This window comes from Salmo salar, chromosome ssa03, assembly GCF_905237065.1.
Source record: "Salmo salar chromosome ssa03, Ssal_v3.1, whole genome shotgun sequence".
Taxonomy (NCBI): Eukaryota; Metazoa; Chordata; class Actinopteri; order Salmoniformes; family Salmonidae; genus Salmo; species Salmo salar.
Window position 1 is genome coordinate 4,952,863 of NC_059444.1, and position 20,771 is coordinate 4,973,633.

The window sequence follows — 20,771 nt, forward strand, 5'->3', positions numbered from 1 at the left end:
AAATAAAAGGTGAAATAAAAATAAATAAAAGTAGTTAAGAGTGTTGGGCCAGTAACCGAATCCCCGAGCCGGCAAGGTAGAAAAATCAGCCGTTCTGCCCTTCAGCTTGGCAGCTAACCCCCAGCAACAACTACTCCCCGGACGCCAATGACGTGGACGCCGTTAAAGGTAGCCCCCTCCCCCCCACCTCTCTGACTCAGAGGGGTTGGGTTAAATGCGGAAGACAGATTTTGGTTGAATGCATTCAGTTGTACAACTGACTAGGTACCCCCCTAGGTACCCCTTAAAAAAAATAAGAAAAAATTATTCAATAGTAAATAGTTAATCAAACACAGTGCCTTAACTTATTCCACATGTTGTTGTGTTACAGTCGGAATTCAAAATAGATAAAATATTTATTTTTTCCTCACCCATCTACACACATCTACACACAATACCCCATAAAGACAAAGTGAAAACATGTTTTTAGAATTTTTAATTTTTTGCAAATGTAAAGTAAAAAATGTCTGGCTTCTTCACCAGCAGGAACATCAGCGGTTGCTGACGAGTATTTTTGTCTGTAATAAAGCCCCTTTGTGGGGAAAAACTAATTCTGATTGGTTGGGCCTGGCTCCCCAGTGAGGGGTGCACCCACCCATGGCTGCACCCCTGTCCAGTCATGTTAAATCCATAGATTAGGACCTAATGAATTTATTGACATTGACTGCTTTCCTTATATGAACTGTAACCTCAGCAAAATTGTTGCGTTTATATTTTTGTTCAGTATAGTTGTATTCCTATATATATATATATATATATATATATATATATATATATATATATATATATATATATATAAACTCCCTAGTCCTTCATGATGACAAGCATACCCATAACATGATGCAGCCACCACAACGCTTAAAAAAAATGTAAGAGTGGTACTCAGTATTGACATTTCATTGCCACATTTTTTTTTGACACATTTTTTTTTGCAGTATTTACTTAAGTGCCTTGTTGCAAACAGGATGCATGTTTAGGAATATGTTTTATTCTGTACAGGCTTCCTTCTTTTCACTCTGTCATTTAGATGAGTATTGTGGAGTAACTACAATGTTGTTGATCCATCCTCAGTGTTCTCATATCACAGCCATTAAACTCTGTAACTGTTTTAACTGGACTCTCCTCATTGACCCATTTTTGCGCTAACTCTTTTGACTCATCACATACACTGCTGCTACTGTTTACTATCTATCCTGTTGCCTAGTTACTTCATACCTCAATTACCTCATACCCTCCTTGTTACCTCATACCCTTGCACATGGGTACCACATGTACAGTGGATTCAGGAAGTATTCAGAGCCCTGGACTTTTCCCCACATTTTGTTTTTGTATATATCCATTGTTGGGAAGGTAAGCATTTCACTGTTAGTCTACACCTGTTGTTAATGAAGCATGTGACAAATACAATTTGATAAAAAACATTTTTCTGAATAAGCATTTTAAATCAATCCAGCACGTGGCAAACATTGGACAATGCTCAGTGTCTGAGGGCCATTTCTGCATTATATGTTATTAGCCTACAATATTGGATAGTAAAATGAGAATGTACTGAAATTATATTGTTTTTCCAGAAGCATATATGATCAACATATTTTACAAGAGGTAAGTAGTTCATTACATCCACTAAAAGACAGAGACAAGCTTCAGAATAATATAATCAATATTTTATTCAAAAAGAAAATCACAATAATATGCATTTGCCACTTTGTATAATTTCACGTTCTGTTGGTGCTGGAACATCATGATTGGTTGTAGTATATATATATATATATAGGATCTTATATATATCATATATACTATATATATAGTTATATATTGATGATACTGGCTCTGGGGTGAAGTTAACCTTAGGTACAGACCTAGGATCAGCTTAGATCAGCTTTTGGGGACCGAGTGGCGCAGTGGTCTAAGGCACTGCATCGCAGTGTTGGGAGGCGTCACTACAGACCCGGGTTTGATCCCGGGTCTGTATCACAACCGGCCGTGATCGGGAGTCCCAGCGTCGTCCGGGTTTGAGGAAGGTTTGGCTGGGGTAGGCCGTCATTGTAAATAAGAATTTTTTTTCTTAATTGACTTGCCTAGTACAATAAAGGTTCAATTCAAAATTATATCTCCTCCCCCAATCCCAACCTTAGCCATTAGTAGGGAAAATGCAAAACTGATCTAAGATCAGTTAGGAGCAACTTTACACCAATGATACTGGTAGAACAGAGCTATTATGGCTGCTGAGACATTCACCTGATTGACTGATAGATCAGATCAAATACTTCACAAATAGCACCATATCCCCTTTATAGTGCATCCCATATGGCTCTGGTCAAAAGTGGTGCACTATATAGGGGATAGGGTGCTATTTCAGACCAAAATATGTTCATCTGGACAGAGCAGTCCTGTTAGTTTGAGTCCTGGGCCTTTCAGTCAGTCACACACAGCATTGTGGGGACTGTAGTCCAGCCATTAATTAATACAGAGGAGAATGTATACCATTTGTGTCCGTTTGCAGATAGATCACAACAATACAAGTCCGTAAACCCCCCCCATCGAGACAGTGTTTTTAAAACAGACTGTCCATTGTCTCAAACATAGCCTGGGTACAACTCTGTAAACCCCCATCTAGACAGTGTTTTTAAAACAGACTGTCGATTGTCTCAAACATAGCCTGGGTACAACTCTGTAAACCCCCATCTAGACAGCGTTTTTAAAACAGACTATCAACCGTCTCAAATATAGCCTGGGTGCCAGTCGGATAGTGCCATCATGCCATCTCCATGTCGCTCAACGGGTGATAAAGAGTTGGCACGAGGTCGAAAACCGATCTGGGATACAGGCTATTTGAAATATGTTGCAATGTATGAATACAGAATACTGACAAATGTTCAGACAAAATACAATACAACATGAATAAAATAATTGTTGCTGAATATAGACGATATAATCTGCCTTTGTTTGCAGTCGCTGTTGCCCAGGACAACACACACACACACATATAACGTACAGGACTTTGTTGTGAAAAGTTGATTTAAATGCATTTCTATCTGAGACGATGGGAGTGGAGTGAGGCGGCATTGAGGTCGTCACTTCTACCTTCTACTAAGTTATTAGAATAATAATATTGTTGTGTACTCTAATATGTCACATAAAAAGACTTTTTTTTCTCTTCTCCTCTCTCGGAGTGACGGATTTTCATTTCATAAATACACTAAACAACGCTGACCAACAACAACAAAAAAAAAGCAAGAAAAATGACTGTTTATAATATAATCTTAAATAGATAGCAAGGCGGTGAATGAAATCAACCGTTTTGCCTGTTGTAGAGTTCAGCGAGAGCTCAAGTGATAAAATAACCTGTTTATTATCTCACAGGAAATCTTGATAATATATATATTTTTTTTTATAATAATAATTGCGTCATTCTGCTCATGCAAATATACATTTTGATAATGACGGATGGGACTGACGATAGGCATAAATCTTAACTACCTCATTTTGACTTTAATCTCCCCATTGACATCACGATTTAGGCAGTAAAGCCAAGTTAAGCACATGGAACTCAGATTAGGATCGGGACCATAGAGAGCGCAGAGCATAGAATTAGAATCTATTATGCCATCATTGACTTGAACGGGGGAAGCCCGCTCTATAGATTGTATTTCTATAGAGCAGACTGTCTGTAGAACAATAGGCTGGCTGTGTAGTCTCTACCGTAGTTATAACGAGGCCCAGCAGGCAGGCACAGTAATGTAATGAAACCCATCGTGACGTTGGGAGTTGGTTGCTGGAGGGTTTTGAGAGGAGTCCTTCCACCAGGGGATTTAAACTGTCCTGGGCTTTATTTACTCCTGAAAGAGAAAGAACGTTGGTTAGTGAATTTCCACTCATTTGGAACAACATAGGAAACAGCACACTAACGGAGGCAGATGTCGTCATTCGTGTAAATGACAGTGAAAACATAACACAGAGCAAGGTATTGGAAATGCAAGGCATCCACAGATAATTTTAGGTCCAGTTTCCTGGACAGAGAATAAGTCTTAATCCTGGATTAAAACATTCTCTGTATCTCTGAAAGCCCTTTTTGGATCCAGGACTAAATTAAATATTTGTCTGAGAAGCGTCACACTAACAGAGAGTAACAGCAAGGAGAGTAGCACGATCAGAGCTGAGGACAAGGCCATGAAGACCTCACAGAGCTGAGGACAAGGCCATGAAGACCTCACAGAGCTGAGGACAAGGCCCTGGAGACCTCACAGAGCTGAGGACAAGGCCCTGGAGACCTCACAGAGCTGAGGACAAGGCCATGAAGACCTCACATAGCTGAGGACAAGGCCATGAAGACCTCACAGAGCTGAGGACAAGGCCATGAAGACCTCACAGAGCTGAGGACAAGGCCATGAAGACCTCACATAGCTGAGGACAAGGCCATGAAGACCTCACAGAGCTGAGGACAAGGCCCTGGAGACCTCACAGAGCTGAGGACAAGGCCCTGGAGACCTCACAGAGCTGAGGACAAGGCCATGAAGACCTCACAGAGCTGAGGACAAGGCCCTGGAGACCTCACAGAGCTGAGGACAAGGCCCTGGAGTTATGACAGTCATCATTGGTCATGCACAGCAGACACGCACACAGGAGCACATAGCTGTACACACACACGCAGACGCACACACACACACGCGGTGCTGTAGCATGTGGGTTATAGTTTAACTCAGAAGAAATAACACCTGGAAAAACCTAGAGGACTTAAAGTAATGTAGGTTAAAAGGTCATCACCAAATCTTAAACCTTTACAGTCGTAGCCATATATATACATATATATATGGGTTGAAAATGGTGAATTTGGGCACTGATAAAACACCTACATTGGAATGCCGTGGCTGTACAGTAATATGCTGTACATGACGTCAGAGCTCTGGCTCTGCGCTTCACAGCTCCGAATGTGTTTTGACTGACAACCGCTCTAAAGTTGAGCACCGCACGCGACACACGAAAATTGCCCCCTATCCCTCCCCGCTAATTGAGCAACGTTTGAACATTTGTCGTTGTCTAAATGAGGGAAATGCTGGAAATGAAGAGGACTCAATGTCATTTGAAAGATGAGACGTTTAGGATTATAATAAATAGCGTTTTGGATGTCATACAAGCAAAGCCAAAAACACCCGTGAGTCCATATTTTCATATCATAAAACTCATGTCATGATCGTGTTTATGATCACTATGGTTTTCGTACAGTTACCAGATGACATAGCGTCATACCATTGGTTGTTCTGAACAGAATGAGCCTGTTTGTCTATTGTGAAGAAAATTCTGGATTGCGTAAACAACAGTACAGTGGCTTGCGAAAGTATTCACCCCCTTTGGCATTTTTCCTATTTTGTTGCCTTACAACCAGGAAGTAAAATAGAGTTTTTGGGGGTTTGTATCATTTGATTTACACCACTTTGAAGATGCAGAATATAATTTTTTTGTGTGAAACAAACAAGAAACAAGACAAAAAAAACGGACTATTCACCCTCCCAAAGTCAATACCTTGTAGAGGCACCTTTTGCAGCAATTACTGCTGCAAGTCTCTTGGGGTGTGTCTCTATAAGCTTGGCACATCTAGCCACTGGGATTTTTGCCCATTCTTCAAGGCAAAACTGCTCCGGCTCCTTCCAAGTTGGATGGGTTCTGCTGGTTTACAGCAATCTTTAAGTCATACCACAGATTCTCAATTGGATTGAAGTCTGGGCTTTGACTAGGCCATTTCAAGACATTTAAATGTTTCCCTTAAACCACTCGAGTGTTGCTTTAGCAGTATGCTTAAGGTCATTGTCCTGCTGGAAGGTGAACCTCTGTCCCAGTCTCAAATCTCTGGAAGAGTGAAACAGGTTTCCCCCAAGAAGTTTACTGTATTTAGCGCCATATATCCTTCCTTCAATTCTGACCAGTTTCCCAGTCCCTGCCGATTAAAAACATTGCCACAGCATGATGCTGCCACCACCATGCTTCACAATGGGGATGGTGTTCTCTGGGTGATGATAGGTGTTGAATTTGTGCCATACATAGCGTTTTCCTTGATGGCCAAAAAGCTGAATTTTAGTCTCATCTGACCAGAGAACCTTCTTCCATATGTTTGGGGAGTCTCCCACATGCCTTTTGGCGAACACCAAACGTGTTTGCTTAATATTTTCTTTAAGCAATGGCTTCTTTTCTGGCCACTCTTCTGTAAAGCCCAGCTCTGTGGAGTGTACGGCTTAAAAGTGGTCCTATGGACAGATACTCCAATCTCCACTGGAGAGCTTTGCAGCTCCTTCAGGGTTATCTTTGGTCTCTTTGTTGTCTCTCTGATTAATTCCCTCTTTGCCTGGTCCGTGAGTTTTGGTGAGCAGCCCTCTCTTGGCAGGTTTGTTGTGGTGCCATATTCTTTCCATTTTTTAATAATGGATTTAATCGTGCTCCGTGGTATGTTGCAAAGATTCTAATATTTTTAAAATGATAAAACCCTGATCTGTACTTCTCCACAACTTTGTCCCTGACCTGTTTGGAAAGCTCCTTGGTCTTCATGGTGCTGCTTGCTTGGTGGTGCCCCTTGCTTAGTGGTGTTGCAGACTCTGGGGCCTTTCAGAACAGGTGTATATATACTGAGATCATGTGACACTTAAATAAAGTCAATCTGTGTGCAGTCTAACTAATTATGTGACTTCTGAAGGTAATTGGTTGCACCAGATCTTATTTAGGGGCTTCATAGCAAAGGGGGTGAATACATATGCACGCACCACTTTTCAGTTGTTATTTTTTTAAATAATAATTTGTTTCATTTCACTTCACCAATTTGGCCTATTTTGTGTTTGTCCATTACATGAATTTCAAATAAAAATAAATTTAAAATTACAGGTTGTAATGCAACAAAATAGGAAAAATGCCAAAGGGGGATGAATACATTTGCAAGGCACTGTAATTGTGTGATGACGAGGATGCTGGGTAGTGTTCCAAACAAAACAACTACAAGCATGCTTGCTCTAGTTCCTCAACGACTCAGTTAAGAGAGTTTAAAAAAAAGCCCCTTATAGTTGAAGACTCTTCTTTGAGTCATAAAACTACATTGAAATGACTTAGAAACTGTGAACACTTTGGACAGTCATGTGTCCACTTGGAGACACCAGTTAGTCCTCTCACTCAAACCCTTGTAGTCATTTTTGTTGTTTTGTGTTGCACCTACCCCACATTGTCCAGGAATATTCTTATGTCACTGAATGTATCACAGTATATTCAGATGTCGTTATTAATAAATGCTGTGAAAAGTACAGTAAATGTAACATTCACATAAAATCAACAGTGTGATGTTTGGATTCTGGTCTGTTCAGGTGAACTGTTGCGTCTTCACCTTTTTTAGTCGAATCATTTCCCCATTATCTCCAAACTGTTCTCTTTCAATTGCTACCGTTGTTATACATCTGCTTTTATTGTTCTTCTGTTAGAAACGTTTCAATTTGGCCCTATCCATATATAGGCCAATTCCCACGAGTGTAAAGGTTTAATTAAAGAGGTCAACAACATTGACAGTATGTCCAATGAAAATGTTTTAAAATGACAAAGATGTTTAAATTAAAAAATAAAATCTGTGGTTAAATCCTTAAACCAGAAGGAGAGACAGAGTAACATGAAGGAGTGGGAAGTAGGGACCACCATAGAGCTTCTATTCCATCATACAAGCAACCAACACCATGCATGTAAACCAATCAGAATCCACCAAAGGAAAAACAAACAAAACTGACAGTAGAAGCTAGACTAGACATGCCAGAATACTGAACCGTAACAACAGTTTACACACTGTGGAACGTTCAGATATAAACATATTACACAGAACATCACGCTGGCTCTATTCACTACATTTCTATCTGCAGCGTTCAACTTGTTGAAAACCTCTTGAACCCATCCCTGTGCGTGTGTTTCTTGCAGCTATGTTGACGTGGCAACCAGAGAGCACTGCACAGAGCAGCACAACTCACTCCTCTGACCTAGATGGAACAGATTAGGACCTGCCTCTGTCTTACAAACACATGACAGGAAGTAGTGAAATCGAGGCTAGTTTCAGTCTCTTTAAGGCGACAACACTTCCTCGTTTCAGAAGCTTTGAAGAGGTTGGTCAATCACATGATTTTGTTTGGATGACTTTACAGATCTGATTCAGATTGATGTTAATTAGTAGGTTAATTAAATGTATCTATCAGACGGATATATTTGCAAGTCTGTGAGGCATATGGAAACTGGTGTACCCAGGTTAGATTGAACAACAGCGCTAGAACTACAGCGCTAGAACTACTAGATTTGTGATAGGGAAACAGACGAGTTAACTAAGCAGACCTGACTTGCAGCTCGCGCTAGAACTACAGCGCTAGAACTACAGCGCTAGAACTACAGCGCTAGAACTACAGATTGACCTACAGCGCTAGAACTACAGAACTAGATCTACAGCTAGAACTACAGCGCTAGAACGACAGCGCTAGAACTACAGCTAGAACTACAGCGCTAGAACTACAGAGCGAGAACTACAGGGCTAGAACCACAGCGCTAGAACTACAGCTAGAACTACAGCGCTAGAACTACAGAGCTAGAACTACAGAGCGAGAACTACAGCGCTAGAACTACAGAGCGAGAACTACAGCGCTAGTACTACAGCGCTAGAACTACAGATTGAACTACAGCGCTAGAACTACAGATTGCACTACAGCGCGAGAACTACAATTGAACTACAGCGCTAGAACTACAATTGAACTACAGCGCTAGAACTACAGATGGAACTACAGCGCAAGAACTACAGCTAGAACTACAGCGCTAGAACCACAGCGCTAGAACCACAGATTGAACTACAGCGCTAGAACTACAGCACTAGAACTACAGATTGAACTACAGCACGAGAACTACAATTGAACTACAGCGCTAGAACCACAGCGCTAGAACCACAGATTGAACTACAGCGCTAGAACTACAGATTGAACTACAGTGCTAGAACTACAATTGAACTACAGCGCTAGAACTACAGCACTAGAACTACAGATTGAACTACAGCACGAGAACTACAATTGAACTACAGCGCTAGAACTACAATTGAACTACAGCACTAGAACTACAGATTGAACTACAGTGCTAGAACTACAGCGCAAGAACTACAGCTAGAACTACAATTGAACTACAGCACTAGAACTACAGATTGAACTACAGCACGAGAACTACAATTGAACTACAGCGCTAGAACTACAGCTAGAACTACAGCGCTAGAACTTCAATTGAACTACAGCGCTAGAACTACAGCGCTAGATCTACAGCGCTAGAACTACAGCGCTAGAACTACAGCGCTAGAACTACAGCGCTAGAACTACAGCGAGAACTACAGATTGAACTACAGCGCTAGAACCACAGCGCTAGAACAACAGATTGAACTACAGCGCTAGAACAACAGATTGAACTACAGCGCGAGAACTACAGATTGAACTACAGCGCGAGAACTACAGCGAGAACTACAGCGAGAACTACAGCGCTAGAACTACAGCTAGAACTACAGTGCTAGAACTACAGATTGAACTACAGCGCTAGAACTACAGCGCTAGAACTACAGCGCTAGAACAACAGATTGAACTACAGCGCTAGAACTACAGCGCTAGAACTACAGATTGAACAACAGCGCTAGAACTACAGCGCTAGAACTACAGATTGAACAACAGCGCTAGAACTACAGCGCTAGAACTACAGCGCTAGAACTACAGCGCTAGAACTACAGATTGAACAACAGCGCTAGAACTACAGCGCTAGAACTACTAGATTTGTGATAGGGAAACTATTACATACATGTCCTGGGTGCATACATTAGCTGAGCGATTCCAATGTATTTGCCACTGTCTGCAAGTGGCAAACTCGTCCTGGAAGGACAGTAGATAACATAGAGTTAATGTCGAGATGTAGGACGAGGAGGTTTGTGAGGATGTGTAGTAGCCTGTTAGTGTTTCAGAAGCAAGACTCAGTGCCAGTAGGGGGGGGAGCAGGACTCAGCGCCAGTAGGGGGGAGCAGGACTCAGCGCCAGTAGGGGGGAGCAGGACTCAGCGCCAGTAGGGGGGGGGGGGAGCAGGACTCAGCGCCAGTAGGGGGGGGGGGAGCAGGACTCAGTGCCAGTAAGAGACGTGCTGATGATGATGATGATAGGGGGGGGGAGCAGGAGCATGCCGAGGAGAGATGGAGGAAGATGAGTGGACTAGCTTCCAAGCCCAGCCCAGCTGACCACAACCGAACCATACCACGACCACATACGGTGGTCTCCTTACCTGGGTCAGTCCTCTCCCTCAGGTGTGATCTCTGTCTCTTTATGAACCACTACTTTGGTCACTGACATGTCAGGGTGCTGCTCTTTGGCCTCCTTTATGGCCTGGGCCAGAGCCTGGTGGTGTAATACCATACCAACACCAGGAGAGGGAGACAGAGAGGGGGAAGGGAGGTGGGGAGGGGGAAGGGAGGTGGGGTGGGAGGGACCGGATGAGTTGGAGGTGCAATACCATACCAATACCAGGAGAGGGAGACAGAGAGGAGGTGGGGAGGGGGGGTGGAAGGTGGGGTGGGAGGGAGAGGAGGAGTTGGGGGTGCAATACCATACCAATACCAGGAGAGGGAGACAGAGAGGGGGAAGGGAGGTGGGGAGGGGAGGGAGGGAAGAGGGACAGGAGGGAGGACGGGAGGGAGAAGGAAGGATGGGAGGGAGGAGGTGGGGAGGAGGAAGGACGGGAGGGAGGGAAGAGGGACAGGAGGGAGGAGGGTTTGAAGGGATGGGAGGGAAGATGGACGGGAGGGAGGAGGGAGGGACGGGAGGAGGGACGGGAGGGAGGGACGGGAGGAGGGACGGGAGGGAGTGGGAGTCAGTGAGTGTGTCTAGTAGGAACTACTAGTTACAGGGTAACCTACTGGTTAGTAGTAGTCTACTACACTAGTTACATCAACCAGACAATTCAAGTGAGATAACATTACACAGTAAAATACATCCACTATATTCAGTCATTACTGTTACTTTATAGGTGAGAGAGGATTGGGGAAGTTTATATCTTCTCCAGATACATTTGTCATGCTCATGTGTACACGTTCAAAATAATCAATGACAAGACAAATATAAATTAAAGAAAGAAACAAAGTGATTAAGAAAGAGAGAAAGAGACCTGATCATGGTCGATATCTCCTGAATCTCCTGTAATGACAATCCTCTTCTCTATCCTGGTCTCAGAGATTCCTCCTTTCACCGTCTGACAGCAGAACGGATTGATAGAGGAATAGAACGTTACGAAGGAGAAGGAAAAGCAGAACGGATTGATAGACCTTTATGAAGAAAAGCTGATTGGTTTAATTAGTTTATAATGGGTTATGGTTAGAGACAGTGGTAATTAGTTTATAATGGGTTATGGTTAGAGACTCAGTGGTAATTAGTTTATAATGGGTTTATGGTTAGAGACAGTGGTAATTAGTTTATAATGGGTTATGGTTAGAGACAGTGGTAATTAGTTTATAATGGGTTATGGTTAGAGACAGTGGTAATTGGTTTATAATGGGTTATGGTTAGAGACAGTGGTAATTAGTTTATAATGGGTTATGGTTAGAGACTCAGTGGTAATTAGTTTATAATGGGTTATGGTTAGAGACAGTGGTAATTAGTTTATAATGGGTTATGGTTAGAGACGGTGGTAATTAGTTTATAATGGGTTATGGTTAGAGACAGTGGTAATTAGTTTATAATGGGTTATGGTTAGAGACAGTGGTAATTAGTTTATAATGGGGTTATGGTTAGAGACTCAGTGGTAATTAGTTTATAATGGGTTATGGTTAGAGACAGTGGTAATTAGTTTATAATGGGTTATGGTTAGAGACGGTGGTAATTAGTTTATAATGGGTTATGGTTAGAGACAGTGGTAATTAGTTTATAATGGGTTATGGTTAGAGACAGTGGTAATTAGTTTATAATGGGGTTATGGTTAGAGACTCAGTGGTAATTAGTTTATAATGGGTTATGGTTAGAGACAGTGGTAATTAGTTTATAATGGGTTATGGTTAGAGACTCAGTGGTAATTAGTTTATAATGGGTTATGGTTAGAGACAGTGGTAATTAGTTTATAATGGGTTATGGTTAGAGACAGTGGTAATTAGTTTATAATGGGTTATGGTTAGAGACAGTGGTAATTAGTTTATAATGGGTTATGGTTAGAGACTCAGTGGTAATTAGTTTATAATGGGTTATGGTTAGAGACAGTGGTAATTAGTTTATAATGGGTTATGGTTAGAGACAGTGGTAATTAGTTTATAATGGGTTATGGTTAGAGACAGTGGTAATTAGTTTATAATGGGGTTATGGTTAGAGACTCAGTGGTAATTAGTTTATAATGGGTTATGGTTAGAGACAGTGGTAATTAGTTTATAATGGGTTATGGTTAGAGACTCAGTGGTAATTAGTTTATAATGGGTTATGGTTAGAGACAGTGGTAATTAGTTTATAATGGGTTATGGTTAGAGACTCAGTGGTAATTAGTTTATAATGGGTTATGGTTAGAGACGGTGGTAATTAGTTTATAATGGGGTTATGGTTAGAGACAGTGGTAATTAGTTTATAATGGGTTATGGTTAGAGACAGTGGTAATTAGTTTATAATGGGTTATGGTTAGAGACAGTGGTAATTGGTTTATAATGGGTTATGGTTAGAGTCAGTGGTAATTAGTTTATAATGGGTTATGGTTAGAGACAGTGGTAATTAGTTTATAATGGGTTATGGTTAGAGACAGTGGTAATTAGTTTATAATGGGTTATGGTTAGAGACAGTGGTAATTGGTTTATAATGGGTTATGGTTAGAGACAGTGGTAATTAGTTTATAATGGGTTATGGTTAGAGACAGTGGTAATTAGTTTATAATGGGTTATGGTTAGAGACAGTGGTAATTAGTTTATAATGGGTTATGGTTAGAGACAGTGGTAATTAGTTTATAATGGGGTTATGGTTAGAGACGGTGGTAATTAGTTTATAATGGGTTATGGTTAGAGACAGTGGTAATTAGTTTATAATGGGTTATGGTTAGAGACAGTGGTAATTGGTTTATAATGGGTTATGGTTAGAGACGGTGGTAATTAGTTTATAATGGGTTATGGTTAGAGACAGTGGTAATTAGTTTATAATGGGTTATGGTTAGAGACAGTGGTAATTGGTTTATAATGGGTTATGGTTAGAGACTCAGTTGTAATTAGTTTATAATGGGTTATGGTTAGAGACTCAGTGGTAATTAGTTTATAATGGGTTATGGTTAGAGACAGTGGTAATTAGTTTATAATGGGTTATGGTTAGAGACAGTGGTAATTAGTTTATAATGGGTTATGGTTAGAGACAGTGGTAATTAGTTTATAATGGGGTTATGGTTAGAGACGGTGGTAATTAGTTTATAATGGGGTTATGGTTAGAGACGGTGGTAATTAGTTTATAATGGGGTTATGGTTAGAGACGGTGGTAATTAGTTTATAATGGGTTATGGTTAGAGACAGTGGTAATTAGTTTATAATGGGGTTATGGTTAGAGACGGTGGTAATTAGTTTATAATGGGTTATGGTTAGAGACAGTGGTAATTAGTTTATAATGGGTTATGGTTAGAGACAGTGGTAATTAGTTTATAATGGGTTATGGTTAGAGACAGTGGTAATTAGTTTATAATGGGTTATGGTTAGAGACAGTGGTAATTAGTTTATAATGGGTTATGGTTAGAGACAGTGGTAATTAGTTTATAATGGGGTTATGGTTAGAGACGGTGGTAATTAGTTTATAATGGGTTATGGTTAGAGACCCAGAGGTCAAAAAGGGTCAGCTGATGAAATGACCCCTGACCTTAGTGATGTGCGTGGTCGTGGTGGTGCTGGTGGTTTCCGAGGTGATGGTCTGTGCGCTCATCAGAACACCGGGTTCCACGTCGCCATCGCAGTCACCCTGTCAGAAGTCACGTGACAAAACTCAAAATGAGTGGAAAGGGAAAGGGATGGACTACCTGAACCAGGAAGGAACTCTCACTGCTGCTTTCCTTTTCTCTTCTTCCTCTTACGTCGCTGCCCTAATGAACGCACCTCTGAAGACTCGTACGTGATGGTTTTAGTCTCGGTGTGGACTACAGGTACCTCCTTGGTGGTCGACTCCTCTGCTGGCACAGCCTCGGGTTTCTGGGAGAGACCGGGAACAGAGGGAGAAGACATGAGAAGGAACGACGGAGGAAGACAGGACGGCAGAACCCTCAACATTAATGGCTCTTCTAAATAGTATCAATAAATTACAGTTCCATCTGCCATTTAGGAACTTGTGTGTGTGTGTGTTGTGTGTGTGTGTGCGTTTTGCTAACTGAACAATAATGACAACAGGATTTTTCTGATAACAGTTTAAGTAAACCCCCCATCAAAAGAAACAAACACAAACACATGCTGGAATGGAGAACCTGAACAGACAACATGAGCTAAACCAGTAAACCCATAATACCCCCGAGCCAGAGGAAACAAACCTATCAAACGTCCCTATAGATATGTCCCTATGGAAACGGCCACATGGAAACGGCCCTATAGATATGTCCCTATGGAAACGGCCCTATGGAAACGGCCCTATGGAAACGTCCCTATAGATATGTCCCTATGGAAACGGCCACATGGAAACGGCCCTATAGATATGTCCCTATGGAAACGGCCCTATGGAAACGGCCCTATGGAAACGTCCCTATGGATATGTCCCTATGGAAACGGCCACATGGAAACGGCCCTATAGATATGTCCCTATGGAAACGGCCCTATGGAAACGGCCCTATAGATATGTCCCTATGGAAACGGCCCTATGGAAACGGCCCTATAGATATGTCCCTATGGAAACGGCCACATGGAAACGGCCACATGGAAACGGCCACATGGAAACGGCCCTATAGATATGTCCCTATGGAAACGTCCCTATGGAAACGGCCCTATGGAAACGGCCCTATGGAAACGGCCCTATAGATATGTCCCTATGGAAACGGCCACATGGAAACGGCCACATGGAAACGGCCACATGGAAACGGCCCTATGGATATGTCCCTATGGAAACGTCCCTATGGAAACGGCCCTATGGAAACGGCCCTATGGAAACGGCCCTATGGAAACGGCCCTATGGAAACGGCCCTATAGATATGTCCCTATGGAAACGGCCACATGGAAACGGCCACATGGAAACGGCCACATGGAAATGGCCACATGGAAACGGCCACATGGAAACGGCCACATGGAAACGGCCCTATAGATATGTCCCTATGGGAACATCCCTATGGAAACGGCCCTATGGAAAACGTCCCCATGGAAACGTCCCTATAGATATGTCCCTATGGAAACGTCCCTATGGAAACGGCCACATGGAAACGGCCACATGGAAACGTCCCTATAGATATGTCCCTATGGAAACGGCCCTATGGAAACGGCCCTATGGAAACGGCCCTATGGAAAACGGCCCTATGGAAAACGGCCCTATGGAAACGGCCCTATGGAAACGGCCCTATGGAAACGGCCCTATGGAAAACGGCCCTATGGAAAACGGCCCTATGGAAAACGGCCCTATGGAAACGGCCCTATGGAAACGGCCCTATGGAAACGGCCCTATGGAAACGGCCCTATGGAAACGGCCCTATGGAAACGGCCCTATGGAAACGGAAAAATGCAAATCTCAAAAGTTCCATCAAGTGTGCTGTTAATTAGGTTCCCTGATCTGTTCAGTCTCCTTGATTATTAGTGGGAGAGAGTGAGGGTCCAGGGAGGAGACGGTGGTGAGGTTAGAGTCCCAGGCAGAGGACACCGGGGCTGGCTAAAGGTTCTCTCTTGGAGGGGCCAGGCTGGAGGTGTGGGTGTGAGAAGGCTCTCTCGTCTTCCACCAGCTCATTGTCTTCTAGACTCTGTGAAGTGGACATGTCCTTGTCTTCTAGACTCTGTGAAGTGGACATGTCCTTGTCTTCTAGACTCTGTGAAGTGGACATGTCCTTGTCTTCTTTAACTTCCTTCATCCACATCTTTCTTGTCAGTACCTCTACAGTCAGTTCTGGTACTGCATATGTAATGACAGCTGGTTCTGGTACTGCATATGTAATGACAGCTGGTTCTGGTAGTACCTCTACAGTCAGTTCAGGTTCTGGCTGGGTCTCGGGCAGTTCATTACTGGTTCTAGACCAGCGTCTACACTGAGTGGTTCTGGGTGCAAACCTGCAGCCTGTGTTCCTTCAGTGACTACCGACTCTAGTTGTGGTTCTGCAGAATCAGTTGGGCAGAGGCTCACCGTAAGTCCTGTAGACTGTGCTGTCTCAGCAGCCCCCTGGCTCCCTCCTGTCTCCTCTTCCTCCTCTTCCTCAGCCGGGCTCTGTCGGGGACAAGAGTGAAGTCATATTAATTGACCTCTGGTAGAATCACAGTAGCTGACCTTACAGTAAAAAAAAAATACAGGCTTACAACAAACATTTACAGAGCGACAGACACAACAAAAGGTAGTCTATTGACAGACAAGTTAACAGAGGGGAAGTGAGTTACAGTACAACATATGTCATATTCCAGTTTTGTAACATTTTACACATTTAACAGTGCCTCCAGTGAATTTAAAATGGACAGGAATAATGTTGTTTATAAATCCGACACGACTTCTGTGACTGACGCTTCCACGACGACCAGAACAGTGGTCACCTTGGTTACAGAGGAGGGGACCCATCCCAGTGAAGACTGACGGCCAGGCAGGGGAGAGAGAAGGAGAGAGAAGGAGAGTCAAATCTAACAGGATGATGCAACATTACTGAACGTTGCAGATAGGAAGGGGTGGGAAGAAAGGGTCTAATAGAACATAGACCCATACAATGTTTCTGGTGGCAAAGTGAGAGAAGCTGCAGAGAATGTCAGGATACTAAGTAATGATGTCACTGCCAATGACCAATGACACAGCTGGAGGAAATACAAATGGTGCTGAGCAGCAAAACAGTCATAACAAAAGCCTTTTAGCTGCCCACCTGAGGAGCTGCCCACCTGAGGAGCTGGGAGCTGCCCACCTGAGGAGCTGGTAGCTGCCCACCTGAGGAGCTGGTAGCTGCCCACCTGAGGAGCTGGTAGCTGCCCACCTGAGGAGCTGGTAGCTGCCCACCTGAGGAGCTGCCCACCTGAGGAGCTGGTAGCTGCCCACCTGAGAAGCTGCCCACCTGAGGGGCTGGTAGCTGCCCACCTGAGGGGCTGGTAGCTGCCCACCTGAGAAGCTGGTAGCTTCCCACCTGAGGAGCGGCCCACCTGAGGAGCTGGTAGCTGCCCACCTGAGAAGCTGCCCACCTGAGGGGCTGGTAGCTGCCCACCTGAGGGGCTGGGAGCTGCCCACCTGAGGAGCTGGGAGCTGCCCACCTGAGGAGCTGCCCACCTGAGGGGCTGGTAGCTGCCCACCTGAGGAGCTGCCCACCTGAGGAGCTGGGAGCTGCAAGATACAGTAAGCTTTGGAGCCATATGTCAAAATGAAGCAAAGCTTTGAGAGCAACAAAAAGCCTGTGCCTGAAGTGGGCAGATAAAAGTGGATATACAGACAGTTTGTTTGGTAGTGTAGCCATGCAGGACAGAGCGTTACTGTACGTCTCAGTGATACTGGTCGGAGCACTGCTGGAGGGGTGGAGGGCAGCAGATAGGTACAGTAGGACATGTGTAGGAGGAAGCCTCACATGCAGCTTGTATTGTTTTATATACAGTACCACGGCTAGAGATCCAGGTGATGGTTTGGTGGCAAATTGACCGTCGGAGAAGGTCCACTGTGATAGGTCGCTCACAGCTTCATCCAGGCCACACGATTCCTCTCTCTTTGGCGGTGCATCCTGGGTAATCAGCTCCGTCACCTTCTCGTGTGACACGGTGGTGAACTCTGACCTTTCAACTGTCTTGGTCAAGACCTCAGAGGGACTTGGAGCCTCAGTCTTCTGGAGTGAGTTAACGCCACTCATTTCTTCATCAGTCTCAGTCTGGCTTAAGTTGAGAGATCTCTCTCTCTTGTTGCTAGTCTCCTTAGACATGGCCTCAGCATCTACCTCACCACTGGTCTCATCTTCATTCGTGTTGATTATGGAATATTTCTCCTTAGATCTGGTGAGAGGATCTCCTTCTAGCTCGTCATCTTCACCCTCCTTAATGCTTGCTGAAGTCCCCCCTCCTTTCTCCTGGTTGGTCTTGGTAAGGTCTCCGCTGGCGTCCATTTTGTCTTCAGACTCCATCTCCCTCAGGATGATGAGTGTTCCTCTCTTGTCCAAGATGGCCGTAGAGACTTCCTGTCTGACTGTCCCTGGACTTATCTTCAGCTCCGGAGATACTAGGAACTTCTCTTCCTCTCCGTCTTCCTTCAGTCCATCCGTCTCTCTGTCCGTCCAGTCACTGGTGACGGCTTCTAAGGTATCAGTTACAGTCATCAGACCACACCCTTGTGCTCCTGCTGTCCCCGCATCACTAGAGTTCACCATGCCTGCAGCCTACAGGAAGACACTTTGCTTACAGTGACCACACAGACACACAGAGATACACAGATGAAGACACAGACACACCGACACATACAGACAGACACACTAAGGAGAGACTTAGGCTTACAGTGACCAGACAGACACACAGAGAGATACACACAGACGCACACACACACAATGGATGTCTTGCCTCAATGCCATTGGCTTGTACCTCCTGCTTCATTTCTTCCTCAGCAGCAGGAACTTCCTCTGTCTCCTACAGAGAAAACACAGTTCTATATTATATATTACAGCAGGAACTTCCTCTGTCTCCTACAGAGAAAACACAGTTCTATATTATATATTACAGCAGGAACTTCCTCTGTCTCCTACAGAGAAAACACAGTTCTATATTATATATTACAGCAGGAACTTCCTCTGTCTCCTACAGAGAAAACACAGTTCTATATTATATATTACAGCAGGAACTTCCTCTGTCTCCTACAGAGAAAACACAGTTCTATATTATATATTACAGCAGGAACTTCCTCTGTCTCCTACAGAGAAAACACAGTTCTATATTATATATTACAGTAGGAACTTCCTCTGTCTCCTACAGAGAAAACACAGTTCTATATTATATATTACAGCAGGAACTTCCTCTGTCTCCTACAGAGAAAACACAGTTCTATATTATATATTACAGCAGGAACTTCCTCTGTCTCCTACAGAGAAAACACAGTTCTATATTATATATTACAGCAGGAACTTCCTCTGTCTCCTACAGAGAAAACACAGTTCTATATTATATATTACAGCAGGAACTTCCTCTGTCTCCTACAGTTCTATATTACATAGTGTCCAGGTTCTTCTCTAGCGCATAAGACAGTGTCCCCATGCATAGAGTCTTCCCTGACCATGTGAAAAAGAAAAACCTTGTACCCCCATCCATGCAGTTCGCTCGTCCACCCTGGATCTTACACACTGATGTGGCTAGAGCAGTCGACAGTCTCTTCGCTCACCTAAGACCCCCCCCCCTTCAGTGTCTCTGTCACAGCCAGTGTACCCATGCAGTGTATCCATGCAGTTAGCTAGCATGTATTTCTAGTAGGCCCTTAAGTTCCTGGTTCTTACTGAGTCCTGTGGGGTGTTAAGTGGCTCTATCATGGGTGCCTCCTCCACTCCCTCGCTGTGGGAATGAGCCGGAGGAGACGAGGACAGTCTCTTCTCCCACTCGGTCAGTCCCAGGGATTCAGGGTCGCCTGCCGTCTCCAGGAAGGAGCGCTTCAGTTCACTGATGTCTCTCTGATGTTTCACCAGCTCCTCCGACGCCTCTGTGTTCTGAACCACCAATCAGGAGCAGGATAGAAGGACGTGAGGTGCTGATCGACCAATCACCATGCAGGATACAAGCAGGCTAAGCAGGAAGTAAGGTAGGCGACTAGGCAGGCAATACGAGGGTCGGGAGACAAGCCATGCGTGGTGTTTTGTATTTCATATGGTAGCTTTGATTGTCTCTAAGGCTAAGCCCCAGGCAGTAGTATCCCAGGGCTGTGAGGATGATTCTCTCTAAGGCTAAGCCCCAGGCAGTAGTATCCCAGGGCTGTGAGGATGATTCTCTCTAAGGCTAAGCCCCAGGCAGTAGTATCCCAGGGCTGTGAGGATGATTCTCTCTAAGGCTAAGCCCCAGGCAGTAGTATCCCAGGGCTGTGAGGATGATTCTCTCTAAGGCTAAGCCCCAGGCAGTAGTATCCCAGGGCTGTGAGGATGATTCTCTCTAAGGCTAAGCCCCAGGCAGTAGTATCCCAGGGCTGTGAGGATGATTCTCTCTAAGGCTAAGCCCCAGGCAGTAGTATCCCAGGGCTGTGAGGATGATTCTCTCTAAGGCTAAGCCCCAGGCAGTAGTATCCCAGGGCTGTGAGGATGATTCTCTCTAAGGCTAAGCCCCAGGCAGTAGTATCCCAGGGCTGTGAGGATGATTCTCTCTAAGGCTAAGCCCCAGACAGTAGTATCCCAGGGCTGTGAGGATGATTCTCTCTAAGGCTAAGCCCCAGGCAGTAGTATCCCAGGGCTGTGAGGATGATTGTCTCTAAGGCTAAGCCCCAGGCAGTAGTATCCCAGGGCTGTGAGGATGATTCTCTCTAAGGCTAAGCCCCAGGCAGTAGTATCCCAGGGCTGTGAGGATGATTGTCTCTAAGGCTAAGCCCCAGGCAGTAGTATCCCAGGGCTGTGAGGATGATTCTCTCTAAGGCTAAGCCCCAGGCAGT

The 20,771-nt window shown here is 44.1% G+C and overlaps 1 protein-coding gene across 17 annotated transcripts in view; it reads right to left on the bottom strand.

The window, feature by feature from the left end:
- Nucleotides 1–1,681: 1,681 nt before the first annotated feature.
- LOC106596732 (band 4.1-like protein 3) overlaps nt 1,682–20,771 on the bottom strand; it is a 99,747-nt gene continuing 80,657 nt past the window's right edge. For 11 of the 17 annotated variants that reach the window (XM_045714436.1, XM_045714430.1, XM_045714434.1 and 8 more), the window contains 9 exons: nt 19,639–19,845; nt 18,716–18,781; nt 17,773–18,537; nt 16,341–16,421; nt 14,135–14,227; nt 13,902–14,000; nt 11,209–11,292; nt 10,330–10,442; nt 1,682–3,878 (listed from right to left, as the gene is read on the bottom strand). In XM_045714436.1, coding sequence (XP_045570392.1) covers nt 10,335–10,442; nt 11,209–11,292; nt 13,902–14,000; nt 14,135–14,227; nt 16,341–16,421; nt 17,773–18,537; nt 18,716–18,781; nt 19,639–19,845 — 1,503 coding nt within the window. In that variant the 3' untranslated portion in view covers nt 1,682–3,878; nt 10,330–10,334. Of the gene's footprint in view, nt 3,879–10,329; nt 10,443–11,208; nt 11,293–13,901; nt 14,001–14,058; nt 14,228–16,340; nt 16,422–16,458; nt 16,775–17,772; nt 18,538–18,715; nt 18,782–19,638; nt 19,846–20,771 lie in introns of those variants that run through there. The other 6 variants (XM_045714432.1, XM_045714433.1, XM_045714444.1 and 3 more) reach the window with 6 other exon arrangements.